Below are 12,853 nucleotides of genomic sequence, written 5' to 3'. Positions count from 1 at the left end.
ATAGATTTCTAATAATTTTATTTAAAATTTGAATTTAGTAAAATTTTAAAATACTTTAGTATATATTTATACTTTTCAATTTTTATGTATGTTTTATTTTAAAAATTACATTTTTCTATTTTTATGTATTTTTTTCAACATTAGAAATTTCATTTGATTTAATATTTATTTTAATAGTTTTGGAACTATTATTCATTTTTATTTTTTTATAATTTTTTTTTTTTTTCATTTTTTATATATTTTTATTTTATTTATGCTTTTTTATTTAATGTATGTATTATTAACAAAATTAATTTCTTAATTTTTTTTTAAATTTTTTATATTATTTTATTTTATTTTTTTTTTTTATTATTTTACAAAATTACAAATTGTATTTGGTTTAATGTTTAATAATTTTGGATCTATTATTTATTTTCATTTAATAAATGTATTTATTTTTAACAACAAATTTTGTTTGGAATTTTTATTTATTTATTTATTTATTTATTTTTAACAAAATCTAGAATTATCATTGTATTTATTTATTTATTATTTATTATTATATGTTTTTTTTACAATTATTTTACAAAATTACAAATTTTATTTAGCAAATTTTAGAAGTATTATTTATTTTCATTAATTTCTTTCATTTTAAACAAAATTCTGAACTATTGTGATTTTATTTGATTATGTATTATTATTATTATTATTATTGTTGTTGTTGTTTATTTATGAATTTTGAAGCTATTATCCCATTGTTGACAATGTATAGTTATGTTAGTAACTTGGCTAATTTTACCTGATTGTTTCTCTGAACTGGTGTTAGCAGCAACAGTTACAGTTGCAGTTCATACGTCGGGAATTCTGGAATGTGTCAATGTGTTTAAACATGCATACTTTTAGGTAGGATGTGCTGTTGATTTCGAGCGTCGTAGACTGTTTAGTGTGTGCTGAAGGTGTGTTTCATGACTCAAAATGTGTGTTTGAATGGTATGTGTATGTGTGTCAACATCTGAGTGTTCCCTGAGGGAGCTACAAGGACTAGTTGTGGTAATCTGAGGCGTGTGCACGCAGACGGAGCTGAAATGAAGTGGTGTTCTGTGTCTCTGTCATCACCGGCAATCTGTCTGGACATATCCACACACACAGAAACACATGACTCTCTGTTGCTTACACTCTGCACAAACTTCCTGAGCTGTATAACATGGTGCACAGATCTAAAAACTAGCAGAATATGTAATGCATGCTCTATCAATCCTTCCTATAAACATTTCAGGCCCCAGGGGAAATGTTCTTGCTCAGAGGTTGCTCTTTCATAGATCAGGAGACATAATGGAGTTTCATTTAAAAGGCAATTCAGCCAAAAATTAATATTCTGTCATCATTTACTAATTCCAAACCTATTTGATTTCTTCTGTGAAACACAAAAAAAGATCCTTTAAATTTTAATATTGGTTTAAAAGCCATTTAGTATTCAGTAATATGACTGATTAGACTGCACTGACACTAATAAATCATGAACTAAACTGAGTAGGCCTAGAGCTGCTTTATAGTTGAACTGAACTGAAAGTGGTGAAATAATTTTCACTCAGAAATTGCTAGTAAATTTAACAAATAATTAGAAAAAAAAATGGCAAAAAACAGTGAATCAAATGTGAAATTTTGAAGACCGAAATAGTATTTTCTGTGAAACATAAAATTCTAGTAATCTTTATTTACAACTTTGAAAAATTATGTTTTACCGTGTGAGTTTGTTTTATAACTAATGAACACTGCATCATTCACACTGTCAGTACACTATACTGAATCAAAATAGAACTAAATTGAGCTGAAAAGTTACATTATTGTCTTTTTAGAGTTTATTTAAAGCTGTATTGTATTCGTTTCATAATTTAAGACATCTGCAACATTAATACTGTTATTTTCTTGTATATTACTGGGAAGCTGCTTTGAAATAATCTGTATTTAATAAAGCGCAATATAAATACATCTAACTTGATTTGAAAGTCATTGGCATCCAAAACACACCAGACCCCATACATTTTTGATACATTTTCTTGTATGTTTCAAGTAATACAGGTTTGGAATGACATCAGGGGGAGTAAATGTTGACAGATGAGCTATCCCTGTTCCAGATGTCCTACTTTAGAAATACAGCGTTTTGAAAGGTTTTTTTTTTCTCAGAATAAAAATCTGAGAAGATTGTGGCTTAGAAAAAAATAGTCTTCATTTGCCATCCATTTAATCTCATCAGTGTCTAGGAGAAGCAGTTGAGATGTTAAAGAGATCTTCTTTGTGATTTTTTTCATTCCTTTGAGACCACACACAGGCAAACCAGTCCTGTCTAATATCGCTAATGCACCATGTCTGCTATCTGAAGTCCACATCAGTGAGTCCTGCACGCGGCAGTCAAACCTGATTCTGAGGCTCGGCATGGTGACTGGACGCCTGACATCATCGGCTCATCTGGTGCGGCTCGTCTGGCCTGGAAAGCAGAGATGACAGGGAGCCAGCTAAGTGAGATGGATTTCTAGCAGTTCTGGGTCTGTTTGTCATCTGAGTTTTGTCACATGACAGGAAGGAGGGAATAGTGAGAGAGCAAATTCAACGAGCGAGAGAGAGAGACAGAAAAGTATGGAAGGCAGAGTGAAAACAAAACTGTATTTAAAGATGTTCCTCTGGGTTGTTTAAAAACTGTTGCTGGGTTAGACGACTATAAGTTTGAAAACAGAAGGAAAAGGAGTGAAAACGAGGGAGTGAAACAGAGGTGGTGGAGAGTGATGGAGAATAGCTTGAGCTCCAGAGAGAGAGAAAGAGAGGGAGGGAGAGCAGGATAAGTTGGGGGAAAGTTAGTGGCCCAGTGGGGATTTCTTCTGGAGTTCAACCTCCTTGGCTGGGGAAGGGAGGGAGGGAGGGTGAGGAACTTGGGTCAGCACTATGAAGTTGGATTAAATGTCCAAGTCAACTTTTTTTTTCCACCCTCAGACTACACGAAACAGTTTGTTTATAAAAGATTTTTTTCGGGGGGGGAGAAGTTGTTGAGTTGTTGGAGTTTCTGTCTCTGAATGACAATATGCAGGCACTTTTAACCATGAAGGAAAAAACAATCAATTTATCACACCGGAGCCAACCATATTAGCAGTACCACAATATCAGATTTCAATAGCACGAGTGAAGCTGTGGAAAAAGTTGAGAACGAAGATGACAGAGAGTGAAAGAAAAGTCTATGGTCATCAGGATAATTTTATATATTATATATATATATATATATATATATATATATACACACACACATAAAAATGGTCAAACTCATTTTTTTTGGTCAATGCTTTATGCTTTAAATTGCTTTTGAAAATAAAGACTTGAAACTACCCAACAAAGCAGAACAAAGTTAATTATCAGTATTTTTTGTTGAAATACAAAAGATGTAAACATCCTTAAAACAAGATAGGTTCACTTGAGAAGCAACACTATAAATATTAATTCAATATATTTTTTAGAAATTACATCTTAAGTTATTTTTAATATTTATTTAATATTCAATATTAAATTTTTTTTTAATTAAAAATATTTAGTTTGATTTAGAAATAAATTAATACTTTTATTCAGCAAGGACACATTTCATTGATCAAAAGTGACAGTAAAGACATTTATAGTGTTATAAAAGTTATTTTGAACTTTCTATTCATCAAAGAATCCTATAAAAATGCATTGCAGTTTCCACAAAAATAATAAGCGGCACAAATGTTTTCAACATTGATAATAATAATAAAATAAAATCTTGAGCACAAAATCAGCATATTAGAATGATTTATGAATAATCATGTAACTTTTAAGAAACAAGTAATGGCTGCTGAGAATTCAACTTTGCCATCACAGGAATAAATTACATTTAAAAATCTTTTATTTATTTATTTTTATTTTATTTTTTTATTGTAATGATCTAAATGATATGCTTGGTGAACATAAGAGACTTCTTTCAAAAACACTTAAAAAATCCCACTGACCCCAAACTTTTGAACAGTAACATTTTTTTTTAGAAAAGAAATGTTTTAAAGCATAAACCTCAAGAAATTTTGTTAGATTTTTGCATAAGATAATTTTAATTGTGTAAAAAAACAACTTCTAAAGTTTAAATAACTTGTGCAGTTATACATATCAAGTTAGCTGGTCCTTTTTAAGTATTTTTAGATATTTTACTCTAAGTTTCGATCCTTCTTAAAAATACTTAGGTTTTATTAGAATTCACAGCTTCCTCCTTCCACCATTGTACTTTTTGATCCATTCTTTTGTCACCCTCAGCCTTTATGACACAACAATTACATGAAGAACCTCAGTGTTACAATTGATGTACTTTACTGTCTGCTCAAACAAAAGGGCCATTAAAGTGTCCTACTCTCTCTCTTTCTCCCCCACTCATATTCTCCTCTCTCTCTCCCCTGCTCTCTCTCTCACTCTTTCTTCCTGTCTCTGTCTATGAGGGTCACCTAAAGAAAATAAATGAGAACCATAACAAAGTCAAGAGCCACAAGATCAATAAACAGCCTAATGAATACCATTCTCATCGCATGCCCCGACGTGCTTGGAGAAGGACTCTTTGTTTCTTTGTAAGTGTGAAAAAGCAAAGGGGGTTTGGGAAAATGAAAAGCAGAACGCCGCAGAGAGGGAGATTGTGAGTGTATTTGGAAGGAAGGGCAGTATGTGTTTATGGAGAGCCCGGCCAGCAGCGCATTTTGACAGGAAATGGTGTCTTTTCTTAGGCGGCCGGGCCATACCACTACCAGCGGGACGATAGGGGTCAGGAGGGGGGTGAAGATGGACGTAGGCACCTCTGTTGCTCCTGGCATTGTGTTCAGCTGTTTGCTTTGACTTGAACCCTGGTGGCTCCATCCACTCCCCAGCTGTTCTCTTATTGAAAGTCATTGGCACTGACACTGGAAGAGCTATTTATTTCATTGAGTTATTTTTTTGGGGGGGGGGGGGGGGGGTCATAGTACTGATTGCCTGTGTGTGGCGGAGGTATATGTGGCTTATTAGGGGTAGGGGGACTAATTTGTGATAACTAAGGTTGTGAGGGTTACTGGCAAGAACTTGTTGAATTGACTGGTAGTCTCTGCTTGTTACTTGGTCTAGTACTTGGTCCACACCAAACTCAGTGGTCATGGTTTTGAAAACCTGAAAAAATGCTGAGAATTTTCATTTCCAGACCTGGAAAAGTTTTGGAAATGATTAAAACCGTAAAAGGGAAAATACATGTTTCTTGTTGTGCTCTGCTCTGAGGTATTGTCTCAGCTGGATATTGCCGCAAAGCACCATATAAAATTAGTTTCTCTTATTAGCGAACAAATTGCATCAATATGTATAATCGCTTACTTCTATTGATGCTGAAACTTGGTATTTGACGCACAAATGGAAATCTATTGCAGCAATCTCTACGAGATGATTTTGATCAGCTTGAAAGGTCATGCAAAAAAGGTCATTAGTCAAAATAGTGTGGGAGCTCTCAATAGTCTATGTAGATGCCATACGCAATTGTACTTGAACGAAAACAAAGCTGTGATGAATAGAAGTACAATTATTTAATAGGTTGTACTGAATGGTAAAGTAAATTATTTAAATATTTTTAATTTATTTAAATATAATCATTATATATATATATATTATATATATATATATATATATATATATATATATCTATATATTATATTATTCTGTTATTTTAAAATTATTTGCTTATTTGTTTGTTTATTCATTAATTAATTAATTTCTATTTATCAAGAGGCTGTAAGGAATAGAAATACTTTGTTTATTCATTAATTAATTAATTTCTATTTATCAAGAGGCTGTAAGGAATAGAAATACACTTTATTTGATAGACTTTACTGTGACTATATATATATATATATATTTATATATATAAAATCTATTGTTTTGTTTTACTTATTTATTCATTTACTTAACTGTTTTTTTTGGGGGGGCAGACAAGGAAATCAGCTAAGGTTGTTTGGCAAAAAGTCATACAGTTGTCTGGTTATCTCTAAATTTGCTGTTGTGCTGCTGAACTGGTAGACTATTGTCAGGGTAGACATCATATTTCATTATTCGCAAATGATAATGAGGGTGTGAGAGATAGATGTACAGTCCATTCAAGGTCCTAAGTCATATCCAGGCACACATTTAGAAGCTGAGCAGAACTCTGTAGAGAGCTCATTAGAATTACTCATTAGAATTAGAATCGGATTGCATCCTTGTTTAATAAATATTTGACTAATTTGATAATGCTGTCAAGTCCATAGATTCCCTCTGGGACTGGTCATGTCTAATTTCCTCAACCATGTTTCCCAGTTTTTTTTATCCTCTGAATATATATTAAAAAGTACACATTTTTGTACTTGGTCAGCTAAGCAAGCGTGTTCAGTGTACACATTAGTCTTACATTTAACCGACTGTATGCTTCTACCCCTCACAGCCTCATTTTCACGCACGTCAAATGAAATACGCCATCCACTGACTGTAGCCCATGGGAAAGGACTCAAATTCATCATGTCTTGGTCGCAAGTGTGAAGACAAGCCCTGACATTCCTTCTCAAGTTCATCTTCCTGTTGGTCTCCTGCTTGGCGTCCTCTAGCGCATGGATTCTCCCCATGCAACTGAATAAAGTTCCTCTTTTAAAAGCTTCTATGAGGGCCAGAGGGGGCTTTGAATATTCGCCACATACTTAATGAGCTAGAGACAGCAGCGACCATCAGTCATTTACTCTGTTTTTGTGGAGACAAAGGCGAGAATTTTTCCCTGGCATCTGCTGCTTGCACAATGCTCTCCCTCTCTCTCTCTTTTGCTTGCTCGCTCTGGACTTTAATGTGGTTATGATTAGAGACGGGGCTGAGGGACGGGTTCCGGGGGGGGTGGATGTCTCATATGTACTGCAAGGGAAAAAGGGGGAGGTGCGCAAAGCGAGAGAGCGTGTTTGTGTGCAGTGCGTGCTGAAATATGAATCACAAAAGAGACAAAAAGAGGCCAGAGAGAATCAAATAAAAGTTTGTCCTCTAACCAGATCAGAGCTGGCAATGCAAACACACAAACACACACTGTGGCCCCTCCCTGTGGCCCTCTCTCTCTCTCTCTCTCTCTCTCTCGCTTAACCCTCTCTCTCTCACCCCCCCCCCCCCTCTCTCCACCCCCCTCTGTGTGCGCAGGACTAAGGCAGTTGGTTCGCTCCAGTGTGTCTGAGAGCCCCGAGTGCTATGTGGGGCTGTTATTTAGGTCTGTTACAACACGCTAGGAGCAGCTCACCCTGAGCAACCAGCACCGCAGATCAGCCGGAGAGGGAAAGAGAAACAAGCAGCGTGACAGAGAGAGAGAGAGGAAACGCTTACAAGAGCAAAACCAGCGGGATCAGGCAGCACGTATATCCTGACTAGAGGAATTCCAGCTGGGGATTTAGCGCTGTCGTAGCTGCTGGTGTTGTTATTGTTTTGTTTTTTTTGGTGACGCGAGGTGTTCAGAGGCGGGTGGGCGACGGGGACGCAGCATGTTCGACTGTATGGAGGCTCTGGGCATGGGTCCCCGCCAACTCTACGATGTCACCAACCGGGGTGCATGCATGCTTCGGAAGGCGAGCCCCTTCTACGCAGGACTGGACCCTTTTGCTTGGACGGGGACGGCCAGCGTACGCTGTAAGTGCCTTTTCTTATTCTTTTAAAGGGGCCTCGCGTTGACCACAGGACGCTCGGTGCCAAACGAACCACTCAAGCTGCATTCGTCAAGCTGCATTTGTGTGTTTTATAGACTGTTTGAGTCGATCGGTTTCCACGATTGTCACGAGCAGAGTCTGTTTTCACTAATGGTGTGGGTAACCTGATTTTTGACCTTGTCGGTTGATGAAAAGTTAAACAGAAAGGAAGTAATGCGAGAGGGAGAGATGAAAGAAAGAGTGTTTGAGAAAGAGAGAGAAAGAGAGGGAGAGAGAAGTGGGTGGGGGGAACCTGACACTTTGCTATAATTTCAGTCATGCAGATTGCATTTGTCTTCTTCACTTCACAATTGCGCCTGACAGCTCTGGTATCCCAGCATGCCTGACCACGGCTCGGCCCACACAACAGCATCAAACAAGCGTAAAAGTGAAAAAACGAGAGGGACATTACTCAAGTATGTGTCACTGATGAAACTGGAATTGGAAAACGGATTGGGTGATTAGACTCTGACAGGAAGCCAAATTGCAAATGGCATTAAATAAATAGTAAGGAATTGGCGTAAATACACTGAGTGGAAAGTTCACAAAGAGCTAGAAGACCACGACCGCTCTTCGATTTTCTCCCTTTTTTATTCTCTGTCTCTGTTTCAACTATTTTATTTTTCCTTCTTCTGTTCCAGACCTTAAACAGCCTTTGGCTTTAAAAACAATCATGCTTTATCATAGACAAAACTCAGGTTCATTTTCTTAAGGGATCAGTTTGAACTTGATGAGAGAACTGAGAAAAAAACTCAAATGTCCAGTTCGGTAATCATCCCCGTTACCCTTTTCCCAAAATGCACGGCGCTCTTGCTGTTTTCCATTTGTATTTGTTGAAGCTTCTGCTTTTTGTTCCTCCTTCTCGGCCTCTGAGGGCGACTCATCTGTCTTCATTAATCGTGAAAGACACCAACGTTTCAGTGGCTGTCAGCCACACTGGGTTCTCTTTAATGAAGACAGATGCCCTGTCTGAGCTCGACCCGGAGGGGAGGGGAGGGTGGGAGGTCCATAATGCCTCTTCTCCTTGGCCAGGGCCCTGATGATAACAAGATGAAATCTGTTTATTTAATCAGTCATGTCTCACCAACGCTACACAAGCACACGATCAGGGCCCATGTTGGAAAATGAGTCCTCCGATTGCACCACTGCTGCTTCTCGAATTCTGTTCCTTCCTGGTTCCAGGAAACAGCAGAGATTGAGAGGCAATCGGACAGATCCCGCTGCCCTCGGGGAAGAACAGGAGCGGTGTACTGTTACAAGCCACCATGCCCAGTAACCTCTGTAAACAAGACCGGCCTATCCGACCACAGGATACACACAGTTGTTGCTCTTCATTGTCCCCTTAGACCAGTTTAATCAGTGTTTAGGCCAGTATTTCATTAGGGGCAGGCCAGTGGCAATGCATTGTGGGTAAACTTCTCTAAGAGTTAAATTTGTCTCACTGTCTCTTAAAGTTACAGCTTTTTTGTGTCTTTATTTGATTAGAGAGCAGCAGAGAGGGGGTGGGGACACATTGCAGGCCAAGACTCGAACCTGCATCAGCAACATTAACACCATGACTTAACGTATGAGATTTTGGCATTTTTATTTAGTAATCTGTAATAAGGAAGTTTCCTTCTCATAAAAATTGTTTTTCTGCATCTGGTACTTTTTTTTTTTTTTTTTTTTTTTTTACAGTTTATTGAATTTTAGCCCACAAGTACCTTTTCTTGGCTCTAGGCAAAGTGATGTCTGTTTCTGTTTCTGCCTGATGTCCTCATAAACTCTATAAATATTCTGGATTGTGCTGGTCATGTGACTCTACACCAGTGTTAAGAGTTTAGGGTCAAATATATATATATATATATATATATATATATTTTTTTTTTAGGGCTGTCAAATGATTAATCACGCTTAATCACATCCAAAATAAAAGTTTTGTTTACATAATATATGTGTGTATACTTTGTATATTTATTATGTATATATAAATACACACACATGCATGTATATATTTAAGAAGAATATGTTATGTTTATATATTAAAATATATTTATATATAATATAAAATATAAGAATATAAATATATAAATGTATATACATGTAAATATTTTCTAAATATATAATTTATGTGTGTGTAATTTATATATACATAATAAATATAACCTGTACATATACATATATTATGTAAACAAAACTTTTATTTTGGATGTGATTAATCGTGATTAATCATTTGACAGCCCTAATATATTTACATACAAGGATGCATTAAATTGAACAAAAGTTTCAGTAAAGACTAAACATTTTTTATTTAAAATGAATTTACATTGATCAAAAATAATAGTAAGTATGTTTATTGTATAAATGTAGTCATTGTTTAAATGAAAATATTAAGCAGCGTAACTGATTTGAAAAATTATTCAACAAATAAAATTTTTTTTGAGCACCAAATGATTTCTAAAGGCTCATGTGACACTTAAGACTGGAGTAATGGCTGTTGAAAATTGCGCTTTTCCATCCCAAATTGCATTTTAAGTTGTTTTACATTGCAGTAATATTTCACGATATTACTCTATTGAATGTTTGAACACCTTGTGTGTTTTTGAAGTGCTGAATGTACATTTGTGGATTACATTTAGATGTTTTGCTTTTATTTTCACCACGTGACTAAAATGTACCAGTTTTTTGGTTTGTAGTGGCTTGCCCTACACCATTCACAAACCCCCCTGCTGCCGAGAGCGAGAGAATCCCAGCCCACTGTCAGTGTGGCCAGTCTTTCCTGCTTTTATGTGCAGCAGTTCAAGACCTTTGCAGTTTTTTTAAATTCAATGTCAGAGGTTATGGAGAGGCTTTGCATGGGCCAATGTCAGCTCTCTTGACTATGTGAGCTGCTCTTGTTCCATCCCTGAAAAGGAAGAGAGCTGAAAGAGCTTTTTTATTGAGCAATCCTTGCAGCACCAGGGCCCTATTGAGCCATATGTTTAAAAAAAGGAAGCATGCAGGTGATTTAGTAATTTGTACATAAGAAAGATATCATCACGTTTCTCTGTAGTGTTCTTAATTTCCCTTTTTATTGCTAAGAGGTTGCTCATGATGTGTAACACTATAAGTTCACAGCTTTGTTAGACTGTTAGAAAGTTTTTGTTTTTTGGATTAAATGGTGGGTTTTTGCTTCATTAAAATAAGGACTAGAATCCGGGATCGTCTTCCTGTCCTGATCATTTGGGCTCATACACACACGCCATTGTTTTCTGCAAAGTGTGCTGTCCACATCAGAGTCTGATAAGCTCTCTGAAACAGAGCTCTGCGTGAAAGACAGGGAAATGAGGGCTTCCTGTGTCCGCTGTCACACGCAGCCCGATCTCATTTTTTGTTTTAATGGAAGTCCTCAATTATTTCGTTATAATTACAAAAAGATTCAATTAAAAGATTAGATTGCCAGGCAAGGCAGGGGAATAAAAAACGATACTTGATTGATTCGATGCTTGAAAGAGAGAGAGAGAGTGTGTGTGTGTGTGTGTGTCTGTGTGTGTGTGTGTGTGTGTGTGTGTGTGAGAGAGAGAGAGAGAGAGAGAGTGTGTGTGTGTGTGTGTGTGTCTGTGTGTGTGTGTGTGTGTGTGTGTGTGTGTGTGTCTCAGCATGTGTGTATGTTGAAGGAAAAAGGGAAAAGTGGTTGGCAGTGAGGGATTCACACTGATTGCCTCCCAGTCCAACAATAGAGAGATATTCTATTAATGTTAAAGAAGCTGTGAATAATATTTTTACTTCTTAAAACTTGTGCTCTTCAATCTTGCACTTCATTGCAAGCACATTCTAACCCAGTGTGGGTTGTCAACCTTACAAATAAAGGCTGCAATGATATTAAAATTCTGACTGATAAGCCTAGAGTTATTTTCATGTTATAGCTGATAACTGATGAATGGCTGATATTTAAATGTCATAATATTTTGTCTAAATAAATTAAATATGTAACACTAAAATCAGTCGTTTTGGATGCTGCAAGTCAAGTCTGCTTGTATTTTGTGCGTTTGCATCTGTGAAGTATGCATAAGGTGTTTCAGTGCATTTTGCTGATTTAAACGTGGTGCAGTAGATGTTTATGGATGGCCGTTGAACTCTAAGAGGGAGTTGAAGGAAAACCCAAAAGAGGAGGGCTGACGCGGCCACTGAGATTCTACAGTCTGCCGCTGAAATCCATTTGCTGCTGTTTGGGCAGTTTATAATATCCTGGCAGGGTCAAGGAACCGTAAATAAGAAAGATCCGCATCTCATGGAACAGCAACAATGACTGTTTTGCACTGCTTGAAGGATGGGCGAATTTTAGACCGACTGTGAAATGATCAGATGGTGCAATTGATAGAACCAAAACATGCACATGGTTCTGTTTGGTTTAGACTATTAGGCGAGTTCTTTGCACCTTGTTGTAGATTTCAGAACCATCGCGACGGGCAAGCCGAAAAACTCATTGGACACTCCAAATTTGTCTCACATCTATTCAGGAAGCATTGCTAATTAGCTAATCTTTCCACTTCACTTTCATGGGTCTCTGAAAGACACAAACAAGGCCAGGCATCATGGGATTGAAAACTCTGGGTGAGGCTCAATGGCTGTCATAGTTTGGCCATCACCTCCCTTTTGTCTGATGACTTAGTGGATGTTTACTGAGAGCTCCAGTGCCTGGTTGGCAGTTTCTCTCTGGGGGCGAGGCGTTGGCAGGATCTTTGTCAGTCTGAAACCATGTGTGATCTCAGTGTGAGGGGAGAAGTTCTGTTACCAGTGTGTTGTTGACTGACGGCTTGGCTCCATCGTTACTAGCGCTCACTGTTATGTGAAAATGTGAGGCGAAATATAGCTCAAACCCCCACTATGCTTGTCTGCAGCTGGGCCGCAGGAACTCCCCATCAGTCAATCATTGGTTTTATCTAAAATGAGAATCAGGTTGAAGGATTGCAGCACTGTTGATGAGACGATGCGTCTCAGAAGACATTGATTCTGGTATCTTGTTGTATTGCTGGCGCTAAGATCTGGTGCATGTTTCAGTGTTTAATGTTACCTCCATGCTTTTTGATTCTTTAAAAATCTGCATATTATTGCTGTGAAACCTACAAAGATAAAACAATACTTTCAGACTGATTTTATCAGTGGTCTCATGTCACTGATAA

The 12,853-nt window shown here is 37.1% G+C and overlaps 1 protein-coding gene across 3 annotated transcripts in view; it reads left to right on the top strand.

Moving 5' to 3' along the window:
* Positions 1-12,853, top strand: part of rarga (retinoic acid receptor gamma a) — a 53,461-nt gene that overhangs the window by 23,607 nt on the left and 17,001 nt on the right. The window contains exon 1 of one of the 3 annotated variants that reach the window (XM_042751273.1): positions 7,177-7,656. The exons of the other annotated variants lie outside the window; for them this stretch is intronic. Coding sequence (XP_042607207.1) covers positions 7,512-7,656 — 145 coding nt within the window. The 5' untranslated portion in view covers positions 7,177-7,511. Of the gene's footprint in view, positions 1-7,176; positions 7,657-12,853 lie in introns of those variants that run through there. 3 annotated transcript variants of the gene reach the window in all.

Source organism: Cyprinus carpio, chromosome B23, assembly GCF_018340385.1.
Source record: "Cyprinus carpio isolate SPL01 chromosome B23, ASM1834038v1, whole genome shotgun sequence".
NCBI classification, from domain to species: Eukaryota; Metazoa; Chordata; class Actinopteri; order Cypriniformes; family Cyprinidae; genus Cyprinus; species Cyprinus carpio.
Note: the sequence above shows the minus strand (reverse complement) of the source record. Positions and strands in the feature narration are given on the sequence as shown.